This window comes from Salvelinus alpinus, chromosome 2, assembly GCF_045679555.1.
Source record: "Salvelinus alpinus chromosome 2, SLU_Salpinus.1, whole genome shotgun sequence".
NCBI lineage: Eukaryota > Metazoa > Chordata > Actinopteri > Salmoniformes > Salmonidae > Salvelinus > Salvelinus alpinus.
In genome coordinates this window covers 89,727,247-89,740,987 of record NC_092087.1, presented here as the reverse complement: position 1 = coordinate 89,740,987, position 13,741 = coordinate 89,727,247, and the positions used below count along the sequence as shown (strand labels likewise).

General features: G+C 47.4%; 1 protein-coding gene across 1 annotated transcript in view; it reads left to right on the top strand.

The window, feature by feature from the left end:
• LOC139568136 (lipopolysaccharide-induced tumor necrosis factor-alpha factor homolog) overlaps positions 1–11,538 on the top strand; it is a 36,615-nt gene extending 25,077 nt beyond the window's left edge. Inside the window, exons 2-5 of the mRNA XM_071389871.1 lie at positions 1,582–1,749; positions 2,254–2,328; positions 2,892–3,042; positions 10,606–11,538. Coding sequence (XP_071245972.1) covers positions 1,587–1,749; positions 2,254–2,328; positions 2,892–3,042; positions 10,606–10,711 — 495 coding nt within the window. The 5' untranslated portion in view covers positions 1,582–1,586 and the 3' untranslated portion in view covers positions 10,712–11,538. The remainder of the gene's footprint in view (positions 1–1,581; positions 1,750–2,253; positions 2,329–2,891; positions 3,043–10,605) is intronic.
• Positions 11,539–13,741: the final 2,203 nt, after the last annotated feature.

Sequence of the window (13,741 nt, the reverse complement as noted above, 5' to 3'; positions counted from 1 at the left end):
ACATACTGCACTGTGTATTATAGCTGATTCCACATGACATACTGCACTGTGTATTATAGCTGATTACAGATGACATACTGCACTGTGTATTATAGCTGATTACAGATGACATACTGCACTGTGTATTATAGCTGATTCCACATGACATACTGCACTGTGTATTATAGCTGATTCCACATGACATACTGCACTGTGTATTATAGCTGATTCCACATGACATACTGCACTGTGTATTATAGCTGATTCCACATGACATACTGTACTGTGTATTATAGCTGATTCCACATGACATACTGCACTGTGTATTATAGCTGATTCCACATTACATACTGTACTGTGTATATAGCTGATTCCAGATGACATACTGCACTGTGTTTGCCTATGACTGACTAGTGTCTAAAAACTATCTGAGAGGTCCATAATATGGCTTGGAACCTTTTACTGCAGTGTGTGATTTTTGGTAGTCTTTAACAAATCTACTTTGAAACCAAAGTATACACCTCACACACATGGTTATGGGCTTAAAAAAAGAGACCTGTACCTTGTCAGGTATAGAGTTGAAATGTATTCAGTTTTGAGTTTGCATCCCAATATTACACTTTATATACATCACAGAAGACTGAAATATAACAAAACAGTTTGACATAGAAACACTGGATTTTCGTCATGAATAACATTCCACCCATCAGGTCACAGAGGGCACTTCTGGACATTGACTGCAGGAAAGGGCCATGAGGTCACTTCTGGACATTGACTGCAGGAAAGGGCCATGAGGTCACAGAGGGCACTTCTGGACATTGACTGCAGGAAAGGGCCATGATGTCACAGAGGGCACTTCTGGACATTGACTGCAGGAAAGGGCCATGAGGTCACAGAGGGCGCTTCTGGACATTGACTGCAGGAAAGGGCCATGAGGTCACAGAGGGCACTTCTGGACATTGACTGCAGGAAAGGGCCATGATGTCACAGAGGGCACTTCTGGACATTGACTGCAGGAAAGGGCTGCCTCTGTATTTTGTATTGTCAATTGATGTGTCAGTGTAGATTGACACTTAAACGTTTTCTAACTGACTCTAACTGTTGATCATTCACCAGTAACATAGACCAGGGTTAGAGTTATTCTGATAGATTTAGTGGGTGTGTGGCATTCATTAGTGGTGGTGTTGTTTTTGGCTTGTACTACTCAGATTCTACAGGCCAAGTCTTTGTCCAATGAAATGTCACCAAACCTGCCCGGTTGAATACAGGGGTGTGTATCATTGTTATAAGCAACAGCTTGAACAAGAAGAGTGTGTGTGTGTGTGTGTGTGTGTGTGTGTGTGTGTGTGTGTGTGTGTGTGTGTGTGTGTGTGTGTGTGTGTGTGTGTGTGTGTGTGTGTGTGTGTGTGTGTGTGTGTGTGTGTGTGTGTGTGTGTGTGTGTGTGTGTGTGTGTGAAAGAAGAAAGGTGAGAGAGATAAGGGGGAGTGGGGAGAGAAGGTGGGGGCAGAAACATATGTTTTCTCAATGTGATATTTTCATAAGGTGTGCTCACTGTGTTTGTGCTCACTGTCTTCCACTCTCTCTCTCCCCCCCCCCCCCAGACAGTATGGAGAAGAGCCAGTATGAACCCCCGCTGGACGCGTCTGCTCCCCCCTACCCCTACCCCGGCTACCAGGGAAGTGGCGGGGGAACAGCCTACCCCCCTCAGCCTGGCTACCAGGGAAGTGGCGGGGGAACAGCCTACCCCCCTCAGCCTGGCTTCCAGGGAGGTAAGAGATCAGATCTACACTGATACTCTTAGGGACAGTTTAAGCTTATACTCTTAGAAAATAAGGCGCTATCTAGAACCTTCCTGGAACATGAAAGGGTTCTTCTTGGAACCTAAAAGGGTTCTTCCTGGAACCGAAAAGGGTTCTTCTTGGAACCTAAAAGGGTTCTTCCTGGAACCGAAAAGGGTGCTCCTATGGGGACAGCCGATGTGTGTGTCACGATAGCCATAGATGTCATGAACATCATTGTTAAGGGCTGGCCAACCACTCTGTATCCCTGGGTTTGTTCCCATAATGCTGGCCAACCACTCTGTATCCCTGGGTTTATGGTCCCATAGTGCTGGCCAACCACTCTGTATCTCTGGGTTTGGGTTCCCATAACGCTGGCCAACGACTCTGTGTCCCTGGGTTTGTGTTCCCATAACGCTGGCCAACCACTCTGTATCCCTGGGTTTGCGGTAAATGACAGTGTATTGATGTATTTATTCATCCCTTGTTTATCAGGTCCCCAACCCGGCATGTACCCACCACCTCCCCAATACGACATGGGCATGGCACAACCTACAAATGCCCCCAGCGGTGAGTCACACACACACACTGAAATAAACTCCAAACTGTCTGACCAAAACTACCTAAATCGGTTCCTTTTTTTATTATTCACAGTACCCCGTGACAAACGAGAACCAAGTTGTACAAACACAAGGTATTTGCTGGACGTCCTGGCCTTAGCAACACCCAGCCTTAGCAACCCCTCGAATCCTCTACCTCTTTAGGGGTTTGAAATATAGAACTAACAACAAGCGACACAATTTTTTGGGGGCCTAAGTTGTTCTATCCAGTTCTATCCTGTTCTATCTAGCTCTGTCTGGTTCTGTCCAGTTCTATCCCATTCTATTGAGTTCTATCCAGTTCTGACCAGTATTTCCCTCTCCCTGCAGTAACCCGGGTGGTGGTGATTCTTTCTAGTCCTGTCCAGTTCTATCTGGTTCTATCTGGTTCTGACCAGTATTTCCCTCTCCCTACAGTAACCTGGGTGGTGGTGATTCTTTCTAGTTCTGTCCAGTTCTATCCAATTCTATGAAGTTATATCCAGTTTTATCCAGTTCTATCTGGTTCTAACCAGTATTCTCCTCCCTCTGCAGTAACCCAGGTGGTGGTGATGCAGCAGCCGCTGCCTAGAGACGTGTCCGGCCAGATGACGTGTCCACACTGTCAGGTCCAGGTTCTGACAGAGACCACACACACCACTGCACTACTCACCTGGGTCATCTGTGGAGCCCTCTGCTGCTTCATGTGAGTTATGCACACACATGCACGCACGCACACACACACACACACACACACACATATATACACTGCTAAAAAAATAAAGGGAACACTTAAACAACACAATGTAACTCCAAGTCAATCACACTTCTGTGAAATCAAACTGTCCACTTAGGAAGCAACACTGATTGACAATAAATTTCACATGCTGTTGTGCAAATGGAATAGACAACAGGTGGAAATTATAGGCAATTAGCAAGACACCCCCAATAAAGGAGTGGTTCTGCAGGTGGTGACCACCGACCACTTCTCAGTTCCTATGCTTCCTGGCTGATGTTTTGGTCACTTTTGAATGCTGGCGGTGCTTTCACTCTAGTGGTAGCATGAGACGGAGTCTACAACCCACACAAGTGGCTCAGGTAGTGCAGCTCATCCAGGATGGCACATCAATGCGAGCTGTGGCAAGAAGGTTTGCTGTGTCTGTCAGCGTAGTGTCCAGAGCATGGAGGCGCTACCAGGAGACAGGCCAGTACATCAGGAGACGTGGAGGAGGCCGTAGGAGGGCAACAACCCAGCAGCAGGACCGCTACCTCCGCCTTTGTGCAAGGAGGAGCACTGCCAGAGCCCTGCAAAATGACCTCCAGCAGGCCACAAATGTGCATGTGTCTGCTCAAACAGTCAGAAACAGACTCCATGAGGGTGGTATGAGGGTCCGACGTCCACAGGTGGGGGTTGTGCTTACAGCCCAACACCGTGCAGGACGTTTGGCATTTGCCAGAGAACACCAAGATTGGCAAATTCGCCACTGGCGCCCTGTGCGCTTCACAGATGAAAGCAGGTTCACACTGAGCACGTGACAGACGTGACAGTCTGGAGACGCCGTGGAGAACGTTCTGCTGCCTGCAACATCCTCCAGCATGACCGGTTTGGCGGTGGGTCAGTCATGGTGTGGGGTGGCATTTCTTTGGGGGGCCGCACAGCCCTCCATGGGCTCGCCAGAGGTAGCCTGACTGCCATTAGGTACCGAGATAAGATCCTCAGACCCCTTGTGAGACCATATGCTGGTGCGGTTGGCCCTGGGTTCCTCCTAATGCAAGACAATGCTAGACCTCATGTGGCTGGAGTGTGTCAGCAGTTCCTGCAAGAGGAAGGCATTGATGCTATGGACTGGCACGCCCGTTCCCCAGACCTGAATCCAATTGAGCACATCTGGGACATCATGTCTCGCTCCATCCACCAACGCCATGTTGCACCGCAGACTGTCCAGGAGTTGGCGGATGCTTTAGTCCAAGTCTGGGAGGAGATCCCTCAGGAGACCATCCGCCACCTCATCAGGAGCATGCCCAGGCGTTGTAGGGAGGTCATACAGGCACGTGGAGGCCACACACACTACTGAGCCTCATTTTGACTTGTTTTAAGGACATTACATCAAAGTTGGATCAGCCTGTAGTGTGGTTTTCCACTTTAATTTTGAGTGTGACTCCAAATCCAGACCTCCATGGGTTGATAAATTTGATTTCCATTGATCATTTTTGTATGATTTTGTTGTCAGCACATTCAACTATGTAAAGAAAAGTATTTAATAAGAATATTTCATTCATTCAGATCTAGGATGTGTTATTTTAGTGTTCCCTTTATTTTTTTGAGCAGTGTATATACAGTGGGGAGAACAAGTATTTGATACACTGCCGATTTTGCAGGTTTTCCTACTTACAAAGCATGTAGAGGTCTGTCATTTTTATCATAGGTACACTTCAACTGTGAGAGACGGAATCTAAAACAAAAATCCAGAAAATCACATTGTATGATTTTTAAATAATTAATTTGCATTTTATTGCATGACATAAGTATTTGATCACCTACCAACCAGTAAGAATTCCGGCTCTCACAGACCTGTTAGTTTTTCTTTAAGAAGCCCTCCTGTTCTCCACTCATTACCTGTATTAACTGCACCTGTTTGAACTCGTTACCTGTATAAAAGACACCTGTCCACACACTCAATCAAACAGATTCCAACCTCTCCACAATGGCCAAGACCAGAGAGCTGTGTAAGGACATCAGGGATAAAATTGTAGACCTGCACAAGGCTGGGATGGGCTACAGGACAATAGGCAAGCAGCTTGGTGAGAAGGAAACAACTGTTGGCGCAATTATTAGAAAATGGAAGAAGTTCAAGATGACGGTCAATCACCCTCGGTCTGGGGCTCCATGCAAGATTTCACCTCGTGGGGCATCAATGATCATGAGGAAGGTGAGGGATCAGCCCAGAACTACACGGCAGGACCTGGTCAATGACCTGAAGAGAGCTGGGACCACAGTCTCAAAGAAAACCATTAGTAACACACTACGCCGTCATGGATTAAAATCCTGCAGCGCACGCAAGGTCCCCCTGCTTAAGCCAGTGCATGTCCAGGCCCGTCTGAAGTTTGCCAATGACCATCTGGATGATCCAGAGGAGGAATGGGAGAAGGTCATGTGGTCTGATGAGACAAAAATAGAGCTTTTTGGTCTAACTCCACTCGCCGTGTTTGGAGGAAGAAGAAGTATGAGTACAACCCCAAGAACACCATCCCAACCGTGAAGCATGGAGGTGGAAACATCATTCTTTGGGGATGCTTTTCTGCAAAGGGGACAGGACGACTGAACCGTATTGAGGGGAGGATGGATGGGGCCATGTATCGCGAGATCTTGGCCAACAACCTCCTTCCCTCAGTAAGAGCATTGAAGATGGGTCGTGGCTGGGTCTTCCAGCATGACAACGACACGAAGCACACAGCCATGGCAACTAAGGAGTGGCTCCGTAAGAAGCATCTCAAGGTCCTGGAGTGGCCTAGCCAGTCTCCAGACCTGAACCCAATAGAAAATCTTTGGAGGGAGCTGAAAGTCCGTATTGCCCAGCGACAGCCCCGAAACCTGAAGGATCTGGAGAAGATCTGTAGGGAGGAGTGGGCCAAAATCCCTGCTGCAGTGTGTGCAAACCTAGTCAAGAACTACAGGAAACGTATGATCTCTGTAATTGCAAACAAAGGTTTCTGTACCAAATATTAAGTTCTGCTTTTCTGATGTATCAAATACTTATGTCATGCAATAAAATGCAAATTAATTACTTAAAAATCATACAATGTGATTTTCTGGATTTTTGTTTTAGATTCCGTCTCTCATAGTTGAAGTGTACCTATGATAAAAATTACAGACCTCTACATGCTTTGTAAGTAGGAAAACCTGCAAAATCGGCAGTGTATCAAATACTTGTTCTCCCCACTGTATATGCCTGTACGTAGGGGTGGCAGGTAACCTAGTGGTTAGAGCTTTGGACTAGTAACCGAAAGGTTGCTAGATCGAATCCCCGAGCTGACAAGGTAAAAATCTGTCGTTCTGCCCCTGAACAGGGCAGTTAACTCACTGTTCCTAGGCCGTCATTGTAAATAAGATTTTTTTTCTTAACTGACTTGCCTAGTTAAATCAAATCAGATGTTAATGGTCACATACACATGGTTAGCAGATGTTAATGCGAGTGTAGTGAAATGCTTGTGCTTCTAGTTCCGACAGTGCAGTAATATCTAACAAGTCATCTAACAATTCCACAACAACTCCCTTATACACACAAGTGTAAAGGAATGATTAAGAATATGTACATATAAATATATGGATGAGCGATGGCCGAACGGCATAGGCAGTAGATGGTATAGAGTACAGTATATACATATGAGATGAGTAATGTAGGGTATGTAAACATTATATAAAGTGGCATTGTTTAAGTGACTAGTGATACATTTATTCCATCCAATTATTAATTATTAAAGTGGCTAGAGATTGAGTCTGTATGTTGGCAGCAGCCACTCAATGTTAGCGATGGCTGTTCAACAGTCTGATGGCCTTGAGATAGAAGCTGTTTTTCAGTCTCTCGGTCCCAGCTTTGATAAACCTGTACTGACCTCGCCTTCTGGATGATAGCGGGGTGAACAGGCAGTGGTTGTTGTCCTTGATTATCTTTTTGGCCTTCCTGTGACATCGGGTGGTGTAGGTGTCCTGGAGGGCAGGTAGTTTGCCCCCGGTGATGCGTTGTGCAGACCTCACTACCCTCAGGAGAGCCTTACGGTTGTGGGCGGAGCAGTTGCCGTACCAGGCGGTGATACAGCCCGACAGGATGCTCTCGATTGTGCATCTGTAAAAGTTTGTGAGTGTTTCTGGTGACAAGCCAAATTTCTTCAGCCTCCTGAGGTTGAAGAGGCGCTGTTGCTCCTTCTTCACCACGCTGTCTGTGTGGGTGGACCATTTCAGTTTGTCCGTGATGTGTACGCCGAGGAACTTTCCACCTTCTCCACTACTGTCCCGTCGATGTGGATAGGGGGATGCTCCCTCTGCTGTTTCCTGAAGTCCACAATCATCTCCTTTGTTTTGTTGACGTTGAGTGTGAGGTTATTTTCCTGACACCACACTCTGAGGGCCCTCACCTCCCTGTAGGCCGTCTCGTCGTTGTTGGTAATCAAGCCTAACGCTGTACTGTCGTCTGCAAACTTGATGATTGAGTTGGAGGCGTGCATGGCCACGCAGTCATGGGTGAACAGGGAGTACAGGAGAGGACTGAGAACACACCCTTGTGGGGCCCCAGTGTTGAGGATCAGCGGGGTGGAGATGTTACCTACCCTCACCACCTGGGGGCATACCGTCAGAAAGTCCAGGACCCAGTAGCACAGGGTCTCGAGCTTAATGACGAGTTTGGAGGGTACTATCATGTTAAATGCTGAGCTGTGATCAATGAACAGCATTCTTACATAGGTATCCCTCTTGTCCAGATGGGTTAGGGTAGTGTGCAGTGTGATTGCGATTGCGTCGTCTGTGGACCTATTGGGGCAGTAAGCAAATTGGAGTGGGTCTAGGGTGTCAGGTAGGGTGGAGGTGATATGATCCTTGACTAGTCTCTCAAAGCACTTCATGATGACGGAAGTGAGTGGCACGAAGCCTCCAGTGGTGATCCATGGCACGAAGCCTCCAGTGAGGAGTCATGGCACGAAGCCTCCAACGAAGGCCTCCAGTCCGGAGCCTCCAGCGACGGCCTCCAGTCCGGAGCCACCAGCGACGTTCTCCAGTCCGGAGCCTCCAGCGACGGCCTCCAGTCCGGAGCCTCCAGCGACGGTCTCCAGTCCGGAGTCTCCAGCGACGGTCTCCAGTCCGGAGCCTCCAGCGACGGCCTCCAGTCCGGAGCCTCCAGCGACGTTCTCCAGTCCGGAGCCTCCAGCGACGGTCTCCAGTCCGGAGTCTCCAGCGACGGTCTCCAGTCCGGAGCCCCCAGCGACGGTCTCCAGTCTGGGGCCTGCAACGAGGGTGCCCAGTCCGGAGCCCGCAACGAGTGTGCCCAGTCCGGGGCCCGCAACGAGTGTGCCCAGTCCGGGGCCCGCAACGAGGGTGCTCCGTCCGGGGTCGGCGACGAGGGTCCCCGCACCAGAGGTGCCACCAAAGTGGGGTGAGCCAGTGGTGGAGTGGGGTCTGCGTCTAAGGTCAGGGCGTGACAGTAGACCCCCCAAAGGTGCGGCCAGAGTCCGCACCTTTGGGGGGGGGGTACAGTCACGGCCTGACCTTAGAGATCCTTTTTATGTCTCTATTTTGGTTTGGTCAGGGTGTGAGTTGGGGTGGGTATTCTATGTTCTATTATTTGTATTTCTATGTTTTTGGGCGGGTAGGGTTCTCAATCAGGGACAGCTGTCTATCGTTGTCTCTGATTGAGGACCATACTTAGGTAGCCCTTTTTCCCACCTGAAGTTGACTTTGTTTATGGCACATAGACTTTAGCTTCACGGTTTGTTTTGTAGTGTTTATTGTTTTGTCGGCGTCATTTTTCAAATAAAAGAACATGTACGCTCACCACGCTGCACCTTGGTCCAGTTCTTTCAACGACCGTGACAGTAGCAATGATCTAGTGTTGCCAGCCCGGGTCGCGCATTCGATATGCTGATAAAATTTAGGGAGCCTTGTTTTTAGATTAGCCATGTTAAAATCCCCAGCTACAATAAATGCAGCCTCAGGATATGTGGTTTCCAATTTACATAGAGTCCAATGAAGTTCTTTCAGGGCCGTCGAGGTGTCTGCTTGGGGGGGATATACACAGCTGTGATTATAATCTAAGACAATTCTCTTGGTTGATAATGCGGTCGGCATTTGATCGTAAGAAATTCTAGGTCAGGTGAACAAAAGGACTTGAGTTCCTGTATGTTGTTATGATTACACCACAACTCGTTAATCATGAGGCTACACCCCCGCCCCTCTTCTTCCCAGAGAGATGTTTATTTCAGTCGGCGCGATGTGTGAAGAAACCAGGTGGCTGTACAGACTCTGATAACGTATCCCGAGTGAGCCATGTTTCTGTGAAACAAAGAACGTTACAGTCTCTGATGTCTCTCTGGAAGGGAACCCTTGCTCGAATTTCATCTACCTTGTTGTCAAGAGACTGGCCAGGAATACACACACAGGTTACAGGAATACACACACACAGGTTACAGGAATACACACACACACACAGGTTACAGGAATACACACACACACAGGTTACAGGAATACACACACACACAGGTTACAGGAATACACACACACAGGTTACAGGAATACACACACACAGGTTACAGGAATACACACACACACAGGTTACAGGAATACACACACACAGGTTACAAGAATACACACACACAGGTTACAGGAATACACACACACAGGTTACAGGAATACACACACAGGTTATATGAACACACACACAGGTTACAGGAATACACACACAGGTTACAGGAATACACACACACACACACAGGTTACAGGAATACACACACAGGTTACAGGAATACACACACACAGGTTACAGGAATACACACACAGGTTACAGGAATACACACAAACAGGTTACAGGAATACACACACACAGGTTACATGAACACACACACAGGTTGCAGGAATACACACACAGGTTACAGGAATACGCACACAGGTTACAGGAATACACACACACAGGTTACATGAACACACACACAGGTTACAGGAATACACACACAGGTTACAGGAATACACACACAGGTTACAGGAATACACACACACAGGTTACATGAACACACACACAGGTTACAGGAATACACACACACAGGTTACAGGAATACACACACAGGTTACAGGAATACACACACAGGTTACAGGAATACACACACACAGATTACATGAACACACACACAGGTTACAGGAATACACACACAGGTTACATGAACACACACACAGGTTACAGGAATACACACACACAGGTTACAGGAATACTCACACACGTTACAGGAATACACACACACAGATTACATGAACACACACACAGGTTACAGGAATACACACACAGGTTACATGAACACACACACAGGTTACAGGAATACACACACACAGGTTACAGGAATACTCACACACGTTACAGGAATACACACACACAGATTACATGAACACACACACAGGTTACAGGAATACACACACAGGTTACATGAACACACACACAGGTTACAGGAATACACACACACTGAATCTTCATCTCTCTCTCTCTCTGTCTCTCTCTCTCTGTCTCTCCTTCTCTAGGTGCTGGCCATGCTGTTTGATTCCGTTCTGTGTTGACTCCTGTAAGGACGTAGAACACCGCTGCCTCAACTGCAAGAGAGTGATCCACATCCACAAACGCATGTGAACAGACCAAGATGAGACACCTGCCACAAAGTGATCCACCTGCCAGAAAGTGATCATCTACTGTATATATGAACAGCCACAGCCCACTGACAGTTCAGTGCGTAATCCACATCAGAAATACAATAGTCTACTGTCTCTCTGAAATGACTGCAGCAGGAAAGCTTCCTCTACTGTCTCTCTGAAATGACTACAGCAGGGCAGCTTCCTCTACTGTCTCTGAAATGACTACAGCAGGGCAGCTTCCTCTACTGTCTCTGAAATGACTACAGCAGGGCAGCTTCCTCTACTGTCTCTCTGAAATGACTACAGCAGGGAAGCTTCCTCTACTGTCTCTCTGAAATGACTACAGCAGGGCAGCTTCCTCTACTGTCTCTCTGAAATGACTACAGCAGGGCAGCTTCCTCTACTGTCTCTCTGAAATGACCACAGCAGGGCAGCTTCCTCTACTGTCTCTCTAAAATGACTACAGCAGGGAAGCTTCCTCTACTGTCTCTCTGAAATGACCACAGCAGGGCAGCTTCCTCTACTGTCTCTCTGAAATGACTACAGCAGGGAAGCTTCCTCTACTGTCTCTCTGAAATGACTACAGCAGGGCAGCTTCCTCTACTGTCTCTCTGAAATGACCACAGCAGGGAAGCTTCCTCTACTGTCTCTCTGAAATGACTACAGCAGGGCAGCTTCCTCTACTGTCTCTCTGAAATGACCACAGCAGGGCAGCTTCCTCTACTGTCTCTCTGAAATGACTACAGCAGGGAAGCTTCCTCTACTGTCTCTCTGAAATGACTACAGCAGGGCAGCTTCCTCTACTGTCTCTCTGAAATGACTACAGCAGGGCAGCTTCCTCTACTGTCTCTCTGAAATGACCACAGCAGGGCAGCTTCCTCTACTGTCTCTCTGAAATGACCACAGCAGGGAAGCTTCCTCTACTGTCTCTCTGAAATGACCACAGCAGGGCAGCTTCCTCTACTGTCTCTCTGAAATGACTACAGCAGGGCAGCTTCCTCTACTGTCTCTCTGAAATGACCACAGCAGGGAAGCTTCCTCTACTGTCTCTCTGAAATGACTACAGCAGGGCAGCTTCCTCTAGTGTCTCTCTGAAATGACTACAGCAGGGCAGCTTCCTCTCTGTCAATGGGAATGTGTGACAGGATATTCTTCACCATATGTGCCGGCTGCAAAGTAAAAATGTACTATATCGTAAAAATTCATGAAACCAAAAATTTGTTTTTTGGTCTTAATTTAAGGTGAGGCATTAGGGTTAGCAGTGTGGTTATATTGGATGACTTTGTGGCTGTGCTACTGATTGTAATGACGTGTTTTAATTAAATGGATTTAAACAGAACGTATTGTTCTGTCCAGTGAAAAACAGTAAAGTTTGTTGATTGGTTGTTTGCTTTTTTGATTGATGAATTAACAAGGATTTTAATAATCTCAATAATAACTGAGACTTTTGAGATGATAATGGTTATTGTATTATTTCAGAAACACACACACACAAACACACACACACACACACACACACACACACACACACACACACACACACACACACACACACACACACACACACACACACACACCACACACACAAACACTCACACACCACACTCACACACACACACACACACTCACACACACACACTCACACACCACACACCACAAACACACACCTCACACCACACTCACACACACCACACTCACACACCACACACACACCACACTCACACACCACACACAGACACCACACTCACACACACCACACTCACACACACACACCACACTCACACACACCACACACACACACACCACACACCACACTCACACACACCACACTCACACACACACACCACACTCACACACACCACACTCACACACCACACTCACACACACCACACTCACACACACACACCACACTCACACACACACACCACACTCACACACACACACCACACACACACACACACCACACTCACACACACACACCACACTCACACACCACACGCACGCACGCACACACACACCACCCCCTCTTCACTAATCTGTCTGCACTTTAACCCTTTAGTCACTAAAGCTTAGTGAGTCAGAGGTCTCTGGTCTGAGGTCCCTGGTATACTGGGCACTTTAACCCTTTAGTCACTAAAGCTTAGTGAGTCAGAGGTCTCTGGTCTGAGGTCCTGTTCCCTGGCATACTGGGCACTTTAACCCTTTAGTCACTAAAGCTTAGTGAGTCAGAGGTCTCTGGTCTGAGGTCCCTGGTATACTGGGCACTTTAACCCTTTAGTCACTAAAGCTTAGTGAGTCAGAGGTCTCTGGTCTGAGGTCCCTGTTCCCTGGCATACTGGGCACTTTAACCCTTTAGTCACTACAGATTAGTGAGTCCGAGGTCTCTGGTCTGCGGTCCCTGTTCCCTGGCATACTGGGCACTTTAACCCTTTAGTCACTAAAGCTTAGTGAGTCAGAGGTCTCTGGTCTGAGGTCCTGTTCCCTGGCATACTGGGCGTTGTCTCACAGTCGAATCAATATAGATGTTCAGATAACACCGCAGGTGCAGCGAAATGCTTGTGTTTCTAGCTCCAACAGTGCAGTAATACCTAATGCTTGTGTTTCTAGCTCCAACAGTGCAGTAATACCTAATGCTTGTGTTTCTAGCTCCAACAGTGCAGTAATACCTAATGCTTGTGTTTCTAGCTCCAACAGTGCAGTAATACCTAGTAATACAAAACAATACACACATAAACCACAAAGTTGAAAGAAAGAAATTAAGAAATATCAGAATGAGCAATGTCAGAGTCCAGGATACACAGTGCCTTCAGGAAGTATTCACAGCAATGTCAGAGTCCAGGATATACACTGCCTTCAGGAAGTATTCACAGCAATGTCAGAGTCCAGGATATACACTGCCTTCAGGAAGTATTCACAGCAATGTCAGAGTCCAGGATATACACTGCCTTCAGGAAGTATTCACAGCAATGTCAGAGTCCAGGATATACAGTGGCTTCAGGAAGTATTCACAGCAATGTCAGAGTCCAGG